Source organism: Saccopteryx leptura, chromosome X, assembly GCF_036850995.1.
Source record: "Saccopteryx leptura isolate mSacLep1 chromosome X, mSacLep1_pri_phased_curated, whole genome shotgun sequence".
In the NCBI taxonomy this organism is placed as follows: Eukaryota; Metazoa; Chordata; class Mammalia; order Chiroptera; family Emballonuridae; genus Saccopteryx; species Saccopteryx leptura.
Window position 1 is genome coordinate 64,570,421 of NC_089516.1, and position 23,736 is coordinate 64,594,156.

The 23,736-nt window shown below is 41.4% G+C and overlaps 1 protein-coding gene across 2 annotated transcripts; it reads right to left on the minus strand.

The window, feature by feature from the left end:
* Positions 1–4,448: 4,448 nt before the first annotated feature.
* PIN4 (peptidylprolyl cis/trans isomerase, NIMA-interacting 4) lies at positions 4,449–13,851 on the minus strand. Of its 2 annotated transcripts, none has more exons than XM_066356654.1 (4): positions 13,648–13,851; positions 11,097–11,161; positions 4,998–5,117; positions 4,449–4,624 (listed from the first exon to the last, which is right to left on the minus strand). In XM_066356654.1, the coding sequence occupies exons 1-4, from the start codon at positions 13,724–13,726 to the stop codon at positions 4,466–4,468; spliced, it is 423 nt and encodes a 140-aa protein (XP_066212751.1). In that variant the 5' UTR covers positions 13,727–13,851; the 3' UTR covers positions 4,449–4,465. The 2 variants fall into 2 exon arrangements, with proteins under 2 accessions (XP_066212751.1, XP_066212752.1); XM_066356655.1 differs by having other exon boundaries at positions 13,684–13,845.
* Between the last annotated feature and the right edge of the window lie 9,885 nt (positions 13,852–23,736).

The following is a 23,736-nucleotide window of genomic DNA, read 5'->3' on the forward strand; positions in this document are numbered from 1 at the left end:
GGGCTTGCCTGGTCAAGGCACATATGGGAGTTGATGCTTCCTGCTCCTCCCCCCTTCTCTCTCTCTCTCTCTCCTCTCTATAATGAATAAAAAGTCTTAAAAAAAAAAAAGATGACTTGGGGGGTGAACACAATACAGTGTACCAAGATGTGTTGTAGAACTGGTAACCCGAAACCTGTATAATTATGCTAAACAGTGTCACCCCAATAAATTCAATTAAATAAAAAGTAAAAATTGGAATCGCTTTATAAAGTTAGGGTAGAAAAGACTTCCTTAAAAATAATCTCAGGGCCCTGGCCGGTTGGCTCAGCGGTAGAGCGTCAGCCTAGCGTGCGGAGGACCCGGGTTCGATTCCCGGCCAGGGCACACAGGAGAAGCGCCCATTTGCTTCTCCACCCCTCCGCCGCGCTTTCCTCTCTGTCTCTCTCTTCCCCTCCCGCAGCCAAGGCTCCATTGGAGCAGAGATGGCCCGGGCGCTGGGGATGGCTCTGTGGCCTCTGCCTCAGGCGCTAGAGTGGCTCTGGTCGCAACATGGCGACACCCAGGATGGGCAGAGCACCGCCCCCTGGTGGGCAGAGCATCGCCCCTGGTGGGCGTGCCGGGTGGATCCTGGTCGGGCGCATGCAGGAGTCTGTCTGACTGTCTCTCCCTGTTTCCAGCTTCAGAAAAATGAAAGAAAAAAAAAAATCTCAGTAGTAGCACTTGATTCAGTGATCTAAGTCCAGCTCACCCTTTCCCTAGGGGGAGTATGTCTTTGTTCTTCAGTGCCTTCCATCAAGCATACAAATGTTTGTGGATATTCAGCTAATAAATTCCTCTTTCATATGATGTTAAAGAAAAAGACCCCAGCCCCAAACAATGTATTTGCCTGCCAGTCTGCTTTGTTTCATTTGATTGAACAGTGAGGCCTAAATCCTGGGTGTGCATTCAATGCACCACATTTCAATCAATGACATAGTACCATAAGATTAAAATGGAAGTGAAAAAAGTCACATCTAGCCTAAAACATTGTTTGTAGTAAACAAACTTACTGTGCTGCCAGTCATATAAAAGCATAGCCCATACAATAATGTATAGTACATAATTCTTTTTTTTCTTTCTCTGCTGGCTTATGTCACTTAATATAGTTTCCAGGTCCATCCATGTTGTCGCAAAAAATAGTATTTTCTTTTTCATGGTCCCATAGTATTCCATTGTGTATATGTACCATGGCTTTTTGCTTAGGTTTTTTTTTTTTAATTTATTCATTTTAGAGAGGGGAGGGAGGGAGGGGGAGAGAGAGAGAGAGAAAGAGAGAGAGAGAGAGAGAGAGGAGAGACAGAGAGAGAGAAGGGGGGAGGAGCTGGAAGCATCAACTCCCATATGTGCCTTGACCAGGCAAGCCCAGGGTTTCGAACCGGCAACCTCAGCATTTCCAGGTCGACGCTTTATCCACTGCGCCACCACAGGTCAGGCAGTACATAATTCTTGATAAATGACTATGTTACTGGTCTATATATTTATTATACTATTTACCATTATTTTCAAGTGTACTCTTTCTATGTATAAAACAAGTTCACTGTAAAACAGTATGTTGTTAGGCTGGCAGCAGCCTCACACATCTCATGTTCACCATGTCTCTTGGTTGCATCCTTTTCTCTTGGGCTTGACTTAATCTCATGTTGTTTTATACATTTAGTGTAGCCTAAGCATACAGTGTTTACAGTCTGCAGTAGTGTCCTAGGCCTTCATATTCACTCACCAAGTCACTCACTGACACCCAGAGCAACTGCCAGTCCTGCAAGCACATGTTAAGCACCCCATACAGGTATACCTTTTTTTTTTTTATAAAGGAGAAAATGTTTAGATAACACAAATACTATTTTGTTACAATTGCCTACACAGTATTCAGTATGGTAACATGCTGTACAGGCTTGTAGCCTAGGAGCAATAGGCTGTACCATACAGCCTAGGTGTGTAGTAGGCTAGGCTTGTGTACGTGTATTCTACGATGTTCATACAAAGAAACCGCCGAATGATGCCTTTCTCAGAACATATCCCCATCATTCAGCAGTGCATCACCTTCTTGCTGAAAAAAAAAAACAATGGTTCTTGTTTGTGTATTATGACAGTTTTGGGGGAAATACATGCACACAGTAAATTATTCAAACTATCTAAAGCAGGGATTTTTAAGCTGAAATTCATTCATATAATTCAGGTGTCTGAATGTAGGCAACAAACTGCAGAAGTATCAGCAGTACCTGTGACTTTGTCACCAGTAGAAATCACAGATGTCAGTTATTGCAGCTATCTCAAAATACCACTGATAGTTGTAACTACAAAATCATGGTTTTTAGAACTACCGCTAGATCTTAACTATTTTGATTACTCTATTTCAGTATAATTGATGTCCTTTATAATCTTATGTATTTTACTTTATTCATTTAAAATCAACATTCTGAGAAGGAATCCACAAGTTTGGGAAAATTGCCAAAGGGCTTCATGGCACAAACCAGTTCAAGACCCCCAATTAAGGGTATGACATAAAATGTCTCTTTCCTATCACTCGCCCGGTTCTAGATTGCCGTTCCGAGACAGTCTGTGTGTACAGTATAAGCACCAGTATGTTTTATGTTTTTACCCAAATGATAGCATATACTATATACATTGTCTGCACCTTAGTCTTTAATTGTAAGACAACTGTATAATACTCTATTGAATGGATATATTGTAATTTGTCATCTTCTACTCATGGACATTCAGTGTTTTCAGCTGACGCTGTAATGAATATCTTTGTCCCTTTCATACATGTGATTATATTCATAGGATAAATTTCAGGAAATGGCATTGCTGGGTCAAAGGGCATATTTATAATTTTGACAGGTACTGCCAAATTGTTCTCCATATAGGTTTTAATATAAATTTCCACCATTAATGAATGAATACTTGTTTCCCCATACTCTTACCAGCAATATGTAAACATTTTGAACTTTGCCAATCTGATAGGTAAAAAATGGGCTTTCATCTTGGTTTTAAATTGCAATTATTTTACTATAAATGAGGTTTTCTTTAAAGAATTTTGCTCTTTATGCATTAAATTTAATGAAAAAGCTGCTGTTTCAAAGCACTAAATGCAAGCCAAGTGTATAAATCTGTATAAATCCTTAATTTTTTCATTTACCAACTTCTTCAGAACATTAGTTGCCAATCAAAAGCTTAAGTTCCCAAGGTGTGCTGTGTGTCAGAGGCCCATTCCTGCCCTGCTTTCTCACAAGCTAGCTGTACCTTCTCTCTCTCCACGCCACGGAAATGAGTTTGCTTTCTCTAGCCCACTTTTCCAGCACTCTCTACTTCTTCCTTCCCTGGTGGGTGACACACATACAAAAGCCACTCAGTATCCTGGGTAAGCCAATATGGAATTGTCAATTAAAAACACAGAACATTAGCCCCAGAAAGGCTGGTCACAACATAAACTAGACACTTGAAGATGAGGGAATGTTTATATACTGACATTTCTCCCTTTAACTAACAGTTGGTGTCTGGCTGCTCAGTCTAGTACAACTGAGGGAACAACTGAGTACCTTTTTGCCCCGATAAGTGTTTATTTAAAAAGAAAGGATTTGGCCCTGGCCAGTTGGCTCAGTGGTAGAGCGTCAGCCCAGCGTGTGAATGTCCTGGTTTCGATTCCCAGCCAGGGCAAACAGGAGAAGCACCCATCTGCTTCTCCACCCTTCCCCCTCTCCCTTCTATCTCTTCCCCTCCCACAGCCAGGGCTCCATTGGAGCAAAGTGGGCCCAGGCACTGAGGATGGTTCCATGGCCTCTGCCTCAGGCACTAGAATGGCTCTCCGGCTATAAAAGAGCAATGCCCCAGATGAGCAGAGCATCGCCCCCTGGTGGGCATGCCGGGTGGGTCCCAGTTGGGCACATGCAGGAGTCTGACTGCCTCCCCACTTCTAACTTTGGAAAAATACAAAAAAAAAAAAAAAAAAAAGAAATACAAAAAAAGAAGGAGTTAATGTTAAATGGCCATTATGTGCCTGCCATGTACTATGTTAAGACAATGGAGCTAATAATAATTATACTGGCATATCAAGGTTGGCTGACTTATAAAACAAGTCTTGTCTAGGAACTTGTTTTACGATTTTCATATGTTCATCTGTCTTTTTGATGCCCAATTCAATGTGCGAAGAGTGTGAGGTAATACTTCCCTCCGTTAGAGTTGGTTTCTAAATTAACTTATGGGATATACTGAGAATCAGATAAATTAGTTCTGGGACGAAAGGAACAACATGTTAAAAAGAGTCTGCTTGAGTCATCTTTCAGAATCACAGACTGAATACCTGCTGTAGTGTCTACTAATCTTTACCCCCACGATTTTGCACTTACAAACCCATAATGACAGAGTTCATAAAATGTAAGGATAATTCAACACCTTTTAAAGAAATAAACAGAATGTATAAAACATAGTCGTGTCCCATACCATTTTATTTTTTCCCTTCAACCATAATAATATGATATCCAAATTTTGTCTTGACTGGAGGGTCTGTAAACACAGGCTTGTCCAGCCCACTTACAGGCAACGTAAATGCTGCTTCTTGAAATGGTCCCACCATGGACCCTCTGGTCATCCAACCCAAGTCGCCCTGAAAAATCCAAAAGATAGGTGATGTCAAGTGGCTGAAGAGGGAACAGTTCTACTGTAGCTTGAATGCCAAGGTTCCTAGGCTCATTCACATGGGGCTGTAAAATATCAGGCCGAAAAAGGACAAACAGATGGAAGAGGTCCAACCCTGCAGTGAACATACAACTATGCACAATGTTGCTGAGTATCTGTTAGCTGTGCAAGTTTGGTCATGCCTCGGTATAGACATAGGCAACCCAAATCCAACTGTTCACAAGTGGGCCCTTCTGTTTTTAAGATCTTCAAACTAAGATATGGCTAAAATTAATGGGAGAACATACAAATCATCTCTACTGCTGGGGGATATAACATTTTAAATGATAAGACCATCATACCCCTTGCCTGGCTTTATCTTCACTATATTCTGTGGCCACTTCATTGAATCTCATTCCAGACTTTAATTTTTCCAAGGCTTCCATGATTTTTCCATGTTTCTCGCATAGAATGTGTCTGACCTACAAGGAAAAAAGTATGTTCACATAATACCTGGAGATCCAAATGATTCATTTCTTCGCAGTATAGCAGTCGTGTCTGGATTACCCTCAGTAGTGAAAAATGAGATGAGCTGGAAAATCCTACAAGTCTGCCAGTTGAGCAACAACCACAAACCCATTTTACGCATCAAGACAATATTTTGGGGCCCTAACTTAGGTGGAAAACGGCAGCTGGCTTTGGGTAGCTCCCATCTTTTACCATGTACCTCAGTGGTAACAAGAGAAAACATTATAATGATTGAGGTTTTGGGTTCTGGAATCATGTCCCATCTTAGGCATGTTCTTAAACCTCTGAATGTTTTCCCCATCTGTGCACTGAGATAATAACAGGACCTATGTGTTCTCATAGGGTTATACAGATTGAGATAATGCAGCTAGCATTCAATAAATGCTAAAGCTATAATTTCATCAGAGTGAGGATGGTATGGGGAAAAAAAACCCCACTAGGCACTAGGAAATACTACAGTGTGTTTGTAAAGTAATGGTGCACTTTTGACCGGTCATAGGAAAGCAACAGAAGACGATAGAAATGTGAAGTCTGCACCAAATAAAAGGAAAACTCTCCCAGTTTCATATCTATTCAGTGCAGTTTGATGTGAGCTCATGCACAGATTTTTTAGGGCTCCTTAGGTAGCTATCTTGTATAGCCTCTACAGACTCGTCACTGACTGATGGCCTACCAGACAGGGTTTCTCCACCAAACTGCCGGTTTCCTTCAACTGCTTATCCCACCAAGTAATGTTATTCCTATGTGGTGGCGCTTCGTTATAAATGCACCGATATTCACGTTGCACTTTGGTCATGGATTTGAATTTAGCGAGCCACAGAACACACTGAACTTTCCTCTGTACCGTCCACATCTCGACTGGCATGGCCGTGGGCTGTTCCGCTGTATACACGGTGTTATGTCATCATCTGCACATGCACACATGCTGCCACATTATCCTACAAAAACTGGGAGGCTTTTCCTTTTATTTGGTGCAAATTTCACATTTCTATGTCTTTTGTTGTTTTCCTGAGACCGGTCAAAAGTGCACCATGACTTTACGGACACACTGTATTTACCAAGAGGCCCAATGTATAAAGCCTCCCTACAATTCGACACTTTGAAAAAGTGTCTTACGTTTAATATTAACACTCAACCTCCTAGAAGTAGTCGAATTTGACCTATGTTTACATAAAGCCGATTTTTTTAAAAAATAATTATATCCTTAAAAATGATTTTCTTAAGATATCCATTTTACAGGATTTCTCATACCTATTCAAAAAGAATCTGTTATCTGCTTCATATTGTAGGTAACAATACACTAGGGTGGGGCTAAGGTAACTGCCTTTTAAATTTAGAGACAAGCAAACAAAGGTTGTCCTCAGGGTTCAACTACTGAAATTGGGGGTGAGGAGATCCTAGACCTATGGGAGTAGCTCCCTGACTGCACAGGAGATAGGAACACAGACAAGGAAAGAATGCGTCAAAAAGCAGGGCTCAGAGGCAGACTTCTATAGATGGTGTCCAGCACTGTCCAAGAGAGATAGGGACAAATGATCTGGACACTAGAGAGAAACATGTTGAGGGCAAAAATTGTTCATGAGACCTCAACTTGGTCTGGCGAAAACAGCTTCTAGACTGTGTCCCCCTTTCTGCTTCCACATTCACAAAGCAAACTTCTGGTTCAATTACTGGGAAAGTGCACACAGCAGTCATGGTCCTAAAAAGGGGCTCCTGTCTGCCACTTTATATTTGAATAAGCAAATACTCTGGACAGTCTGACAGGTTAGACATAATGAGTCTGTAGTACCTGTGGGGTTTGCAAGTGTGACTCACCAACTGGCAACTGTGTCACTGGCGTCTTAGAAGAGCATCAGCTATAGAGAATCTGGGGCAATCAGCATCGAGGAAGTAGCTGAAGCCATGGGAGGTGATGAGGTTATCCGGGGAGGATAAGTAGAATGAGACTGAGACAAGGAACACAGTAGGCTAAAAACATCTTTGGAGATACCAATTTTTAAGCAATAAGCAAAAAAAGAAGATCAACAAACACCATAAAAAGGCAGAGCCAGATGGGTGAGAGAAAGGTGTGTGAACAGAAAACAAGGCAAGAGAAAGTTTTTTTCTTTTTTTAGTTGCATCACTTTAGTTGTTCACTGATTGCTTCTAATACGTGCCCTGATGGGGGGAGGGAGCTCTAGCCGAGTCACTGACCCCTTGCTGAAGCCAGTGACCTTGGGCTCAAGCCAGCGACCTTGGGCTTCAAGCCAGTGACCTCTGGGCTCCAACTAGCGACCATTGGATAATCATATCCATGATCCCACACTCAAGCCGGCAACCTCAGAGTTTCGAACCTGGGACCTCAGTGTCCCAAGTCAACCCTCTATCACTACGCTACCACTGGTCAGGCAAGAGAAAGTTTCAAAAAGACAACAATTTTAAATGCTGCAGAGTGATCAGGTAAGACGTACAATCAATTAAGCACTGACTGATCAGTGACCTCAGCAAAAGCAGTTTGAGAAGAGTAGTAAGATGCAGAAGCCAGACTGCAGCAGGCTGATCGAGGATGGTAACGGGAAGTAGGACAGAAATGCGTGTGGGGCTCTCCTTCAACTGACTTGAGTTAGAAAAGAACAAAGTGCTCTGGTCAGAGGAAAAGTGTCATAGCCGTGTATATATTTTAAAAATCCCTGAGCAACTCTTCAGGATGAAGGGAAAGATGCAGTCAACAGGAAAAGGTTGAAGACAAAGGAAGTGGGTGGAGGTAAATGAAAGAGCAAGGCCTGACATTCAGAGAACGCCATCTGAAAAACCAGCTAGCCTCAGAGGAGGAAAGGGAACGAGAGAGTGGAGAGAGATGCAGGAGCACATAATTTTTTAGGTAGGGGCCAGAAAGCCAGTGAGTTCCAGACTCTATGTCTGTTTTCTTATGAAAAATATAGCAATATTTAAAGTACTCAGCTCCTAAACATTTGCTAGGCATTATGCTAAGTGTTTTTCATGTAGTGTTTCATGAAATCCTCATACCAACCCTGCACGACCGGATCAGTGTTTCCCAACCCTGCCAGGACAGCAGAATCACCCGCAGAGCTTCTAAAAAATGAAATCAAGGTCGAGGTCCCAGAGCCAGAGATTCTGAGGCAGCTGGTCTGGGGTGGGACCTTGTGGTCAGCATTGGAAGTTTCAGAAGCTCTTCAGGTGAGCTGGATGCACACCAGGGGTGGGAAGCACTGGATGAACTGATCTGCTAACTGACGAGCTGATCGGTGCATAGCTTGAGATGCGTGGCCAAGGGCTGCTGAGCAGTACCGAGGGCCTTAGCTGAGTTTAAGGTCAGGAGTTAGTGGCCCCAACCCCAGAAACTGTGTAACTCTAGTAGTTCAACAGTTCTGCGCTTAAGTGTAAAGAAAGCAGACTACTGGATTGATCCTGGGTGGTAGGTTGGCAGGTGGATGCAGATGATAACCAAAAGGAAAAAAAGTTGGGGCTCCTTGATCCAATGGTCAAGTCCTTCAATTTAATTTCCAGCTTTTAGGACATGGGCCTTGAAGAACAGACAGGAAGCCTGGGAGAAGGTGGGGAGAACAGGGCAGGCTGGAGGTCCTAAGTTCTGTGTGCGCAGAGGAAGAGATCAGGACTGGGGGAGGCAGAAAATGGAGAGAGAGAAGGGAAGTTGTAGCTAGCAGGTGGGGTTTAGATTCTGCAAAGTATGATGACACACAAGACAAGGGTGGGCTCAGGAGTGGGCTCCAAAGCAGAACGGCAGGACGTGGGAGGAACCTAGACCTTTCTAAAAGGTTGGCGGTTCCAGGTCCCTTCCCTGCTGGGCTTTCACTAAACACTAGTCACAACTCAGCTGTCCTCCAGCAGATGAACAGTTAAACATACAATGTTACTTCCATTCCATGGAACACTACTCAGCAATGGATACTCAGCTTACCGATACACACAACAATTGGAATAAAATCTCCAAAGAATTATGCTGCACGAAAAAAGTCAATCCCCAAAGGTTATATACTGTATGATTCCATTCATATGACATTCCTGAAATGATACAATTACAGAAATGGAAATCAGATTAGTTGCTTCCCTGGGTTAGAGGAGGAGGCAGAGGTAGGGGTGGATGGGAAGTGTGTGGATCTAAAAGAGCAACAGGGGTGATCACCTGGGTGATGGAAAGGCTCTGTAATTTGACTGTATCAATGTCGATTTCTAGGTCATGCTATTCTACTAGAGTTTTGTAAGATGCTACCATTGGGGGAAACTGAGTAAGAGGTTCATCTACTATTTCTTACAACTCAATGTGAGTCTAAAATAATCTCAAAAGAAAAAGCTCAACAAAAATGTTTAACCCTAATATGCCTCTCCTTTCCATATACCTCATATATAATCCCACTGAACTTATTTTTTTCCAGAAAGAGCAAGATGCCTCCTTGAAGCCATATTAAATGCAACAGTCCCTTACGTTAGGTGCTTGTAAAAGTCAGCATGTAAGATAAAAATTGCACATAGCCCAAATTACCCTACAACATCCCATATGAAGATGCCACACTGGAAACCAACACGTGAGCCCTCAATAAGCCCACATAGCTTGTCTCTCTGCCGGTTTCATAACAATGGTCACTTCTTCAGCTGAACACCACATTGAACTGGCTTATCTATGAAAACTTGTCTTTGGATAACAGAATACCAATTCACATAGTTGGAAGCTCTGAAATTCTGGTATCCAAGAATGGAGGTCGACAAAGGAAAGGGAGATTCATGGATCCCATCTCATTCTGTCTGAGGCATAGGTTCACTGGGCAGAATGGCCCACACTATTTACATTCTTGCTCTCTGTCTCTTTCTCTCTCTCGTTGCATGTGTATGGTAGGATCTATACGGTACAATTCCACTACACTTATCATATAGCAAAAAAACTTATTTCTTTACCTAACTACTTCTAACGAGACTGGGAAAACAGAAACCATCTCTTCCCTGTTCACAGGGCAGATGTCACTAAATCCTTATTGAATGAATGGTGTACCATATCCTCACTGAAACATGGAAAGTGCACTGTTCCATAGCACTAAGTAGTATAGTTCTGTTTGCAAATTATGTTCCCAGAGTTCTTCAGGTAATTATTTACGATTGTTTCCCACCCCCATTTTCATGTTTAGGGTCCTCCCTGGCTTGTAGCTTACCAGCAGGGTAGCTATTCAATGAAACCTGTGCCTTTGCCTAAGCTTTCGGTTTTATAAAATATTTTGTCCTAAGAAATAATTCAATCATTCATTTACTAGGAAGATTTAACTTAATACATTTTAAGAAACTCAAGTATGAGGAATTTCTGGATGTCTGAGAAAGCATTTGAAAACAATTTTAAAAGGAATTATTTCCCATAAGTGACATCGAATTTGGTCTACATTTTCCAATTTTGTGTTATCTTGATTTTATATCAGTGTGTTTTTCTTAGAATGAGTTAAGCAAACGGTCTTTTCCTTTTATGTGTACCAAAATAACACATATACATGTTATTTATATATATAAATTTTGTTTTCTTCTTTTCCAAGTTGAGAGAAGGGGAAACAGAGTCCAGCATGTGTCCCGACCAAGATCTACTGGGCAATCCCCGTCTGGGGCCAATGCTCTGCCCATCTGGGGCCATGCTTTCAATGGAGCTATTTTTAGCACTTGAAGCAGAGGCTCCACGGAGCCATCCTCAGCACCTGGGGCCAAAGCACTCGAACCAATTGAGCCAGGGCTGCAGGAAGAGGAAGAGGAAGAGAAGAGAGAGAGAGAGAGAGAGAAGGGGAGGGGTATGGGTAAAGAAGTAGATGGGCGCTTCTCCTGTGTGCCATGATCAGGAATCAAACCCAGGATATCCACATGCTGGGTCAACACTCTACCACTGAGCCAACTGGCCAGGGCCTGTTATTTATATTTAACATGAAAAAAAGGAACAAGTAACTCACCTTCACTGCATTGCCACCACCTTTGGGACCCTGAGACTTCTTGTCAGAACTGTCACTCCCAGATGCTGAGAAGAGATGACAGGTATTAGTTTAAACTGCACCTTGATATTTACAGAAAGGTGTAACAGAACAGAGTTGATGCTTATCATAGCATCAAGCTTTGAACGGGAACTCTGCCAGATACTTGAGTACATCAAGCGAAATTAACCTGTGACTGACTTCTCTTAAAACAGGAAATTTGTGCCCTACATAAACCCTTCACTGAAAAACAGATACATAGGTGAGTGTACCAATGGTTGACCAAGTGCCAGAAGCCTGGTCTGGATTTCCTGGACCCAATTTGAAATCCTGCCTTTTAAGTGCAAACCCCTTAGCTCTTATAAGATTTCTAGTAAGTGCTGTAACTATGTATTTGAGAACTCACAATTCCAGTATGTAAAATCTCCAAGAATATGTTTCAAATAAAGATCAAACTTTCCACCACCCATACTTGGCTAGAGGATACATGTATGTCCAAATTCCCAGTCTATTACATTGCCTATTGATAGGTTCCTAAGTTATCAGTATTCAGATTAATAATCATTGGCTCAAACTTCCACTTTAGTAGTATATCATATTACCACAATGTCAACTTGTGTGTCAATGGCAGCATACTTACTTTTAGAGGCTGATGTTCCTAAGAACTACTTGCTCAATTAAGTGTTCAGTTCAGTTAACATTTGCTAAGTAACTACTAAGTGTCGGGCACTGGGGATACAAAGATGAACAAGCCATAGTACCTTCCTTCAGGGAGCTCATTTGCTCTCTGATATGTAAAAAAAATATCACTTCAGGAGAATGGTCTATGACCTATGCACTGGGGGCTGTGGAGGCACAGGACATTTTACCCAGTCAGGGAAGGTTTCTTGGATATACAGGCACTGACCAGGAGCAAAAAGAAAAAGGGGACATTCCAGAGTGAGGGAACAGCATGGCAAGCTGGCTACTATAGATAAAGCCAAATCTGAGGTGAGGGTGCTGTGCGATGAGCTCAGGGAAGGTGGCTAAGGTATAGGGCATGAGGGCCCTTGGGCCCCATTTAAGAACTTGGAATTTATCCTGGAAGTAATAGGGAGCCATTGAAAAGTTTTAATCAGGAGACTCCATCTTACATCTCCAATGCCTCCAGCACACAACAGTTGTTAAAAAAAAATTCAACCAAAGTGAAAACCCAAAATAATGTACTGACCACCAAATGCCTAAGAACATACTACTGCCAATGGAGTTTTATTACATCAAATTAAGAGGGCTTGCTGCATATTCACTGTTGAAGGATGATGCCTTCCAGTTATCCCATCCTCTTTCCCATTGGATGCTCTCCTCTGACTGCTACCTCACTCCCTTTGATTGACTGAGGACTTTGGCAGCAGCTTCAGGCTTCCCTTCCACTCTCAGTGCTGTCATTCCATTATCTTAGATGACCTCACCATCTATATTGAGGAATCATTCAACATCCTAACCTCACACTTCTGGGCGTCCGTCCCGAATGCCCATGCCTTCTACTCCAGGACACCTGCTGCCAGAGGCAAATAATGAAACTGTGCCACTCAGAACTAGTTCAGTCTCTGGCTACAACTTCTTGTTCTTCCAGCTTTCTCATGCCTCATTCCCACAACCATTGGCTCTTTGTCATCACAGAAACCACTCCTACCTTCAGTGCCTTTATCCAGCTGTTACCCTATGAGACTTCTCCCCTTCCCAGTCTGGAGCCTATGCTTGATCATCTAAACTAGATCCCCACCACTAGCACCCTTAATTCCCTTGTGTTTCTATTCTTCTATTATCATTGTCCAACAAAATTTCAACTTAGTGTCAAGGCTACACTTAACTCGTTTAGATCCTAAATTGTGCCAGTGCCTTGGAAGCAAGTAAATCACGACTGTGCAGAACGTGTCCTCTACAAGTTAGTAGCCTTAAATCTTAGTCTGTCGGTGGTCATGGCAATCCTTTATTAGTGTTTCATTCTCTCTTCCATCACCTTCAGTGACTACTCCAAACCTTCACCATTCTCAAAACCCCTCCTTAGTCCCTGCCCTTCGGTCTTAAAAATCACCCTTGCTTTTCCACTTTACTAAGAAGTGGAGGTCATTAAGTATGATCTCCTACAAACTTTCCCCTTTCCACCTGTCTGGCCCCAATTGTTACAACCACACCCATCCCCTCTCTTTCCGTGTAACCTCAAGCATAAGGTGTCCCTCCTCTTCAAAGCCCAACCGCTCCACCTGTGTCCCGAACCCCCTTTTCTCCTAAATCTCGCTCCTCTGTAACTTGACCTATCCAACTTGACTGGGACCTTCACGTCAGCCTCAGTCCCAAGTTTTTCCCAAACAAAACTTTCTCTTAGTCCTTTGTCCTCTTCTATAGACCACCTAATATCCGTGCCTTTTTAATTAAAACTTTCTAGAAGTCCACACTGATTGCCGGTAGTTACATCCTGGTTAGTAATGACCACCCGCTGCCTCCGTCCCGGATCCCGGAGGTCCCCGGCCAGCTCCCTCCCCTCGCTTCTCACCCGACCCATTCTCCCTGATTGTTCTGGCCGTTCTACCTTTCCCCGCTTTTCCAGAACCGCTTTTTCCTTTGGGCGGCATCTACGAAACTTGATGTTGAACTCTCAACTGTACGGGCTGTTGCCGAACAAAGCCCCTTTAGGCCCAGCGGGCCTGTCCCAAACAAATGCCTGAAAGCGGCATGGCAAATAACCGTTTTTACTGCATCTTCGGAAGCAGGCATATCTTGGGGCAAAACAGGGCTTTGACTCTTGGACCAATGAGAGGCTTAGGAGGGGGCGGGGCCAAAGGTACAGCGACGCAGGAAACCCAGCCTCTGCGCTTTTAGTTTCCTTTCCCTTATTTGCGCCAGCTCTGCCGCTCCTCCGCTCCTCCACTTCCGGCCCCTCTACTCGTGCGTAGTAGGATCCGCAGGCCTCTGTAGTCCCTCCCTCAGACTCTAGCCAATCCCGCTGGGCCTCTTCTAGACAAAGGAAAAGCAGGAAGAGCCTTGGTGGCTGCCCACTCCTACTCACAAACCCGCCCTTGCCGTTTTTCTTGTCTAAATTTTATCTTGCAGCTGTAGCTGATTGAGTTCAAAAGGTAGTTTTTAAGAAAGGCTATCATCCCCTCTACCTCTTGCATAACTCTGTCATGGACAGAAATTGGAAGCTGTCTAAATGTCCCTCAGTACGGTATTGAGCAAATAAATAATGTTTCACCACAGAAAATGATACAGTCAAGAGAGTAAAGCTGTCTGTACAGACATGGGATATGACCTTAAGGAAGATTACAGACCAAGCAATAGAATATTTCTTTTTTTTAAAAAGTATATAGTGTACTATATAATATACGCATAGAAAGGACAGGAAGGCTACCCAGCAAAATGTGACCAGTGGTACTAGCACACGTTGTTGCACATGTTTCTGTGTATTTTCCAATATTACTATAATAGTGCAACATAATATAGTAGTTAAAATCATGGATTCTCAAGCCAGACCACCTGGCTTCAAATCCCTGCTCCACCACGTGGCTAATAGCTCTGTGACCTTGAAGTTACCACATCTCTCTGGCTCAGTTTCATCATCTGTAAAATGCAGTTCATGATAATAATACTTATAGGGTATTAAGAGAATTAAGTAAATTCATATTTGTAAAGCACATGAAGCAATGACTAGTTCATGGAGTGTTAGCTTATGATAAATGAGTTTTGAATTTGTGTGCACACACTTTCTCCTCTTACCCACAACCCTCCTCCAAAATTATATATATAACGTCACGGCTTTTCCTCCACTCCACGGGATAACTGTGCCAACACCCACTGCCAAACAGAACCTATAGGTGGTCCAACTCAAGAGATAAGTTCTTGGAGACAGCCTTGCTGGGCTTGGGATGCTTTGTGCTCGCACCTATGGGTCAGAAATTTCAGATACATACCTACCTCCAACTGATACATAACAACCAGCCCCCTCATCTTGTGATGTAGTGACTTTTGGACAAAGGACATCTTGGGCACACCTTGTTTCAGAAAGGGTGTGATCAACTGTGGGAAGCACACCTATTGTAGAAGGGATCATTGTTCCCCCACTTCTGAGGTGGATCCCACAGATGCTGTGTACTGACTTGCCAAGTCCCCAGAAAGATGTGGGGTGGGTTTTGACAAGGACAGTGTGGCCTTATGTTCATGGGCTCATTCACAGCCAAGATGCCCAGGGGACAGCTTTACTACTGGGTTTTCATAGGGAACAGCCTCTCCTGTGACCACTGGTGGTGGCAGTCTTGGAGTGGGATTGAAGCAGACTTTAGATCCCAGTGAAGAGCCAGTGTTCGATGGCTGATAAGCCTGGAAAATATTTAGTGCATGGAACATTGCAGGAGCTCTGTGCATTCCAGAAGATAACAGCAACAACAATAATAAGCAAGTCTGTGCAAGTGGTTGAATTTGCCCAAAGCAGTACCTAAAGGCCTGTAGCTCAAAGGGGAAAACAGTAGGCACAAATCTGCTGGGGATTTCAGAGACAGATACAAAATCATGTTTGATCTCAACTATGTAGCATGAGTCATAAAAAGATGGGAAGGGAAATAGAAAATCTTAAATGTTAGTTCTGAAATATGAATTTTCATTTTTTCTGTTAATATTCTGTTTATATCAACTGCTATGGTTTTTTTTCTTTCCAAGAAAGAAGACAATAAATATTATTTGTAAAACGAACAACATAAAAGCTAACTTCTATACAGGGTTAAATCAGAAGCAGTCTGTGGAGGCCAACTGTGGAGGAGTCTGTGGAGCAGAGTGACAAATGAACAGAAGAACAGGCAGGGAGGCAGAGAGGAGAAAACTAAAGCCTTGAAACCATGGTAACGACTGCAGGAGTGTGCACAATGAATCAGAGCCAGGAATAGCTGCCAGTTGTATTTTCTATTAGTTGTCTCCTCAGACTGATTCTTCCATGCATTTCTTAAACAAGGACAAGCAGGAAGGAAATCTAGCAGCCCTCTTCTCAAAACAGAGATTCACAAACCTTGACCCAGACTCACTGACCTGCCCAATCTGCTCCACAAGCAAAGGGCTGCAGTTGTTTTTGTTTGTTTGTTTGTTTTGTTTTTTTCCATTTGAGATCCCAGAGGAACTTATTCTGAAAGGGGAGCATGAAACAAAGAAACAGAGATCTACTTGATCCAATTCAGAGGTGGTCAGTGCAGGTATATTGCTGATGGGATTGATAGATCTCCTGAGCCCAGTTAGTAGCTGAAGAACTTTCTGTCCCTTTTCATGCTGTTGTAATACATATCTGACATGAGATAATGAAGCTTTGAACAACTGGTTTTTAAGAAAAGGCTTCGGAGAAGATTCTATCTATGTTTATCCAGCATCATTTAAGCAAAAGAGCTGCATTTCTAAAGCACACTAATATTCTGATATCTAGTGAAGTGGGTTTTGTTGAAGGTAGTGTTCATTTGAGACAGTGGAAAACAACCAACACAGATGACATATGTCTCATGAGCCTGCAGCTTTCCCTTCACGATCTCTTTCAGTTTTCACAAGTCTTATTGCAGAGAATCACCACTGCAATTTTAGAGCCGAAGAAACAAGCTCAGAGAACTTAAGAAATGTCTTCAATGTTTCATAGCTAAGGACTGTGGCAGGGTTGGGCTTGGAACTCAGGTCTGTCTGACTTCCAAGCTGGTAACCTCTGCATGATGACGTGCTTTGCCATTCTCTAAATGAAATCCAAGAAGACTTAGTTCTCTTTGTTCTGAATGCATATTCTCCAAGTCAGTTTCCCAAGGACCTGAGGCCTCAGAAGGGGACACTTTGCCTAGGAGTGTCTCTGGCTTATGCATCAGTGTGTTGGTTCAGAGTAATCTGGGAGATGATTACCTGTGCCTACTGTGCCAGATCTCCCAAGCCCAGAAGCACTAAGGCAAGGAGAGGAACATGGCATGAGTCGGGAACAAAGGGCACAGCATTGTTACTAAGGCTGTGCACAGTGGGGAACAGGTCTCCTGTGTCCTCACTTTCATCAACTGATCCCTATGTCCAATGGATTCTGCCTCCTAAAGAACTCTTCTCTCCTGCCACTCATCATTCTAAAGTGAACAATGAAAATTTTACTAGGATTCAACAAATGACTCTTGTGCTCATCTCTTTCTAGTCCCCACTGAGCTCCAACCATGTTGAGTTACCATTTATAGGCTCTCAAATGTATAGTGCTCTCTTCAGATTTTTTTATTTTAGCCATTTAGATAGATATGTATCTTCGTGGTTTTGTAAAAATTGACTTGCCTGACCAGGCGGTGGCACAGTGGATAGAGTGTTGAATTGAGACACAGAGGACACAGTTTCGAAACCCCAAGGCTCTGGGCTTGAGCACAGGCTCACCAGCTTGAGTACGGGGTTGCTGGCTTGAGCGTGGGATCATAGACATGACCCCATGGTCGCTGGCTTGAGCCCAAAGGTCACCGACTTGAAGCCCAAGGTTGCTGGCTTGAGCAACGGGTCACTCGCTCTGCTAGAGCTCCCCAGTCAAGGCACATATGAGAAAGCAATCAATGAACAACTAAGGTGCCTCAATGAAGAATTGATGTCTGTTCCTATCTGTCCCTCTCTCTGACTCTCTGTCTCTGTCAATTTTTTTTTTTAACTTTACAGAGAGTAGAAGGAAGGGGGGTAAAGAGAGTTGTTGTTACATTTATTTATGCATTCATTGCTTGATTCTTTTTAAAACTTTTATTTTTAATTTATTATGTTGACATGGTTTCAAGTGTCCCACTCAATATAACACCCTCTGATTCTTGTATGTGCCTTGACAGATTGAACTCACAACCTTGGCATATCAGGACAATGCTAACCAACTGAGCTACCTGCCCAGGGCTCTCATTGTGTGTTTTTTGTTTGTTTGTTTGTTTTTCTGTGTGTGACAGAGACCAAGAGAGAGAGACAGAGAAAGGGACAGATATAGACAGACAGACAGGAAGGGAGAGAGATGAGAAGCATCAATTCTTTGTTGCGACACCTTAGTTGTTTATTGATTGCTTTCTCATATGTGCCTTGACCAGGCGGCTACTGCAGACTGAGTGATCCTTTGCTCAAGCCAGTGACTTTGGGTTCAAGCTGGTGAGCTGTGCTCAAACAAGATGAGCCTGTGCTCAAGCCAGCAACCTTGGGGTTTCAAACCTGGGTCCTCTGCGTCCCAGTCCAACACTCTATCCACTGCACCACTGCCTGGTCAGGCTCTCATTGTGTTTTTATTTATTTATTTTTATTTTTATTTATTTTATTTTATTTTTTTATTTTTCTGAAGCTAGAAACGGGGAGGCAGTCAGACAGACTCCCGCATGCGCCCAACCAAGATCCACCGGGCACGCCCACCAGGGGGTGATGCTTTGCCTCTCTGGGGCGTAGCTCTGTTGCAACCAGAGCCACTCTAGCGCCTGGGGCAGAGGCCATGGAGCCATCCCCAGAGCCCGGGCCATTCTTTGCTCCATTGGAGCCTCAGCTGCAGGAGGGGAAGAGAGAGACAGAGAGGAAGGAGAGGGGGAGGGGTGGAGAAGCAGATGGGCGCCTCTCCTGTGTGCCCTGGCCAGGAATCGAACCTGAGACTCCTGCAAGCCAGGCTGATGCTCTACCACTGAGCCAACCAGCCAGGGCCATTCTCCTGTATTTTCTTCTAAAACTTTTATGCTTTACACTTAAAGCTGTGATCCTTTTTAGTTAGTTTTTGTATAAAGTTTAGATTGAAGTTCATTTTTATTTTTTGGCCTATAAATGTCCAATTGCTCCAACATCATTTGTTTAAAAAGCTATCCTTCATTAAGGATAGCTCAGTCTGCTGTTGCTTTTGTACTTCTGTTAAAAATCAGTTGACTCAGTGGATAGAGCATTGGTCCTTCATGTGTATGTCCCAGGTTCGACCACTGCTCAGGGCATACATGAGAAGCAACCATCTGCTTTTCTTCTCTTCCTTCTCCCCCTATTGTCTTTCTTTTCCTCTCTCAGCCAATGGCTTAATTCGAGCATCAGCCTCAGGCACTGAGGATAGCTCAATGGATTTAAGCATCGGCCCGAGACGGGAGTTGCTGATTGGATACTGGTTGGGGCACATGCAGAAGTCTGTCACTCTGTCTCCCCTCTCTCACTTAAAAAAATCAGTAGACTGTACTTGTATGAGTCTGTTCTAGATTCAGTATGCTCTTCCATTGGTCTGTGTGCCTATCTCTCCACCAATATCACACAATGTCATAGTTTTGATTATTATAACTACATACTAAGTTTTTTAATTTTCATTTTTGTGACAGAGACAGAGAGAGAGAGACAGAGAGAGGGACAGACAGACAGAAAGGGAAAGAGATGAGAAACATCAACTCCTCGCTGAGGCACCCCAGTTGTTCACTGATTGCTTACCATATGTGCAGGTACAGCAGACAGAGTGACCCCTTGCTCAAGCCGTCGACCTTGGGCTCAAGCTGGTGAGCCTTGCTTGAACCAGATGAGCCCAAGCTCAAGCTAGCGACCTCAGGGTTTCAAACTCAGGTCCTTTGCTTCCCAGTTCAACACTGTATCCGCTGTACCGCTGCCTGGTAAGGCTACATACTAAGTTTTAAGGGTGTGAGAGAGAGCGAGTGAGAGAGAGAGAGGAAAGGATAGAGATGAGAAACATCAACTTCTAATTGCGGAACTTTAGTTGTTCATTGATTGCTTCTCATTCATGCCTTGACTAGGGGGTTCCAGCTGAGCCAGTGGCCCCTTGCTCAAGCTAGCAACCTTGGACTTCAAACCAGCGACCATGGGGTCACATCTTTGACCCCACGCTCAAGTCAGTGACCCTGTGTTCAAGATGGTGAGCCCGTGCTCAAGCTGGTAACCTCAGGGTTTCAAACCTGGTCCTCAGCGTCCCAGGTCGATGCTCTATCCACTGTGCCACCACGTGGTCATGCAGGTGGAGTGATTATTTTTCCACTTTATTCTTTTTCTTTTTTAAAAAAATAATTAAACTATTCTAGTTCTTTTTACTTTTCCATACACAGTTCACAATAACCTTGTCTCTATCTACAAAAAATGTTGCTGAGATTTTGATAGGAATGGTGTTAAACCTATACAACATTTTGGGGAGAATTGACATCCTTACTTTGTTGACTCTTCAAATTCATAACCAAAGTATGTCTCCCTATGTAGTTAGATCTTCTAGATTTCTTTTATCATTTCAGCATGTAAGTCCTCTACATATTTTTTTTAGATTTATACCTGTGTATTTTATTTTAGTGATTGTGGGACATACTGTAATTTTAATTTTTGTTTTCACATTTTCATTGTTAATATTTAGAAATAAAATTGAATTTTGTATATTGTTTTTGCATTCTGTGACTTCACTGAACTTATTTATTAATTCTAAGAAGTTATTTATTGTGTGTGAATTTCCTGTGATTTTCTATATAGATCATCATGTCATCTCCAAATAGAAGTAGCTTTATTTCTTTCTTTCCAATGTATATGGCTTTTGTTTTATTTCCTTGTCTTATCACACTGGCTAGGATTTCTAGTACTACATTGAATAAGAGTAGTGAGAATAGACATCCTTGTCTTGTTTCTAATCTTAAGTAGGAAAGCATTCATTTTTTCAGCATTATGATGTTAGTTGTAGGGTTTCTATAAATGTTCTTTATCAACTTGAGAAACTCTCCTTCTATTTCTAGATATCTAAGGGTTTTAAAAAATGAGTGTTTAGTTTTGTCAAATGCTAATTTTACATAAGTTGATATAATCATGTAATTTTTCTTCTCTAGCCTGTTACCATGGTGGATTACATTGATTGATTTTCAAATATTGAACCAGCCTTGCATACCTGGAATAAACTCTACTTTGGCATGATATATAATTCTTTTTATAAATTGCTGAATTCTAGTTGCTTATATTTTGTGGTTCTATCAAATGTCCAAAGAAGACTTAATACTAATCCCATCTCTTCCAGAAAATACAAAAGAAGAGGACACTTTCCAACCATTTAATGAAGCCCTGATACCAAAAAACAGACAAGGGCAGTACAAAAAGAAAACAAATCAATATTCCTCATAAATATATATCTTTCTCCTCTGATATTGGTAATTTCTATCTTCTATTTTTTTTCTAGTCTTGCTAGAAGTTTGTCAATTTTATTCATCTTTTCAAAGAACAAACTTTTAGTTTCATTGATTTTCTTTATTGTCTTTCTCTTTTCAATTTCATTAATTTGTGCTCTTATCTTTATTATTTCTTTATTCTGTTTGCTTTGGGTCTGTTTTGCTGGTTTTTTCTAGATTCTTGAGGTGAGAGCTTATAGTATGGATTTCAGACCCTTTCTTTTTTATAATGAAAACATTTAGCGATATAATTTTTCCTCTCAGAACTACTTTAGCTGTGACCTACAAGTTTTGACTTTGTATACTCATTTTCATTTAGTTCAATGTTTAGTTTCTATTTCCTTTGGATTATTTAAAAGGGGTGTTGCTTAATATCCAAATGTTTGACAATTTTCTTATCTTTGTGTTATTGATTTGTAATTTGATTCCATTGTGGTCAGAGAAGACCTGCTGTATGACTTCAGTTCTTTTAATTTTTTTTATGGCCCAGAATATGCTTTCTCTTGTTGAATATCTGTAGGTACTTGAAAATAATATGTATTCTGCTATTGTTGGGGGAGTGTTCTAGAAATGTTGATTAGGTTCTGTTGGTTTATGGTGTTAATTACTTCCTTATTTTCTGTCTAGCTCTTCTATCAGTTGTTGAGAAACCATTGTTGAAGCCCCTTATATAGTTGTGGATTTGTCTATTACTCCTTTCAATTCTATCGATTCTTGTTTCACATATTTTACAGCACTATTGTTTAGTGCATACACATTTAGAAGTGCTATGACTTCTTGGTGAAGGTTAGGGTTAGGGTTAGGGTTTTTATCATTTTTGTAGTGTATTGGTTTGATTGCCTTTCATTTCCTTTTGTATGTATATTTTTAGATTTTTTTTTCTTTAGTGGTGACCATAGCAGTTACAATCAACATGCTAAATTTATGATGATATCGATTGAATTAGCTTTAATAGCATACAAGAACTCTCCTCCTATCCAGGTCAGCTCCATTATATTTTTGTTGTGAGAAATTACATCTTTATATATTGTATGCCCAGTAAGATAGATTTATAATTATTTTGTGTATTTGTATGTTTAATCATGTAGAAAATAAATAAATAAGCAACTCATAGTAGTTACAAATACAATAACAATATTTTTTACATTCATCTATGTATTTATCTTAACTGAAGATTTTTCTTTCTTCATACAGCTTCAAGTTACTGTCTAATAATCTTTCATTTCAAACCAAAGGATTTACTTTAGAATTTCTTGTAAGGAGGTAATGAACTCTCTCAGCTTTTGTTTATTTGGGGTCTTTATTTGTCCCTCATTTTTGAAGGATAGTTTAGATACAGCATTCTTGATTGACATTCATTTTTCCTTCAGTAGTTTAAATATGTCATCTGACGGTCTTTTGGCCTTCATTGTTTCCAATGAAAAATCAATGTCCGTCTTATTGAGGATTCTTGTATATGGTGAGTTGATTCTTTTTGTTGCTTTCAAAATTTTCTTTGTTTTTTGATAGTTTGGTCATAGTGTGTGTTGGTGTGAATCTTAAAATTGATGCTACTTGGTGTTTGTTAAGTATCTTGTAGATTCATGTCTTTCATCAAATTTATTTTAGGAAATGTTTTGGCCATTACATCTTCACATATTCTTTCTGCTTCTTTCTCTCTCTTTTCTCCTTCTTGGCCCCCTATAATGTATATTTTGGCCTGCTTGCTGACTTTCCGCAAGTCCCTTATGCTTTGCTCACATTTCTTCTATTTATTTTCTGCTCCACAGACAAAATAATTTCAATTGTCTTATCTTCAAGTTCTCTGATTTCTCTTTCTGCCTGCTCAAATCTGCTATTAATCCCTTTTAGTGAATTTCTCATTTCAGTTAATGTACTTTTCAGCTACAGAATTCTACTTAGTTCCTTTTTATAATTTTTGCCTCTTTATTGATATTCTTATTTTGTTCCTACATAATTTTCTTGGTTCCTTTACTTCTATGCCCATGATTTCCTTGAAGTCTTTGAGCATATTTATTTATTTTTATTTAGAAAATTAAACAGTGTAACATTGATCAACAACTGTACATAGATTTCAGGTAAACTTCAGTACATCATTTGAATAGCTGATTATGTTGTATAGCTATCACCCAAAGTCAAATCATCCTCCGTCACCTTATATTTGTCTGTCTTTACACCATTCCCTCAACCCTCTTCCCCTTCTTCACATTTTCCTCTCCCTGGTAACCACTGTACTCTTATCTATGTTCATGAGTCACAGTTTTATAGCCCACCTATACATGAAATCATACAGTTTTTTGCTTTTTCTGATTTACTTATTTTACTCAGTGTAATGTTCTCAAGGTCCATCCGTGTTGTAAGTGACAATATGTCATCATTTCTTATAGTTGAGTAGTATTCCATTGTATATATATACGTACCACATATTCTTTATCCAGTACTCTATTAAGGGACATTTTGGTTGTCTCCATGTCTTGGCCACTGTGAACAATGGT

Excerpts from the sequence above, each read along its gene's own strand:
- PIN4 (XM_066356654.1), bottom strand. The coding sequence starts at position 13,726 with ATGCCGCCCAAAGGAAAAAGCGGTTCTGGAAAAGCGGGGAAAGGTAGA. Across the intron at positions 5,118-11,096 it reads GTGGTGGCAATGCAGTGAAG|GTCAGACACATTCTATGCGA; the intron begins GTGAGTTACTTG and ends TTTTCCTTGTAG. Across the intron at positions 4,625-4,997 it reads AAGATAAAGCCAGGCAAGGG|GGCGACTTGGGTTGGATGAC; the intron begins GTATGATGGTCT and ends TGGATTTTTCAG.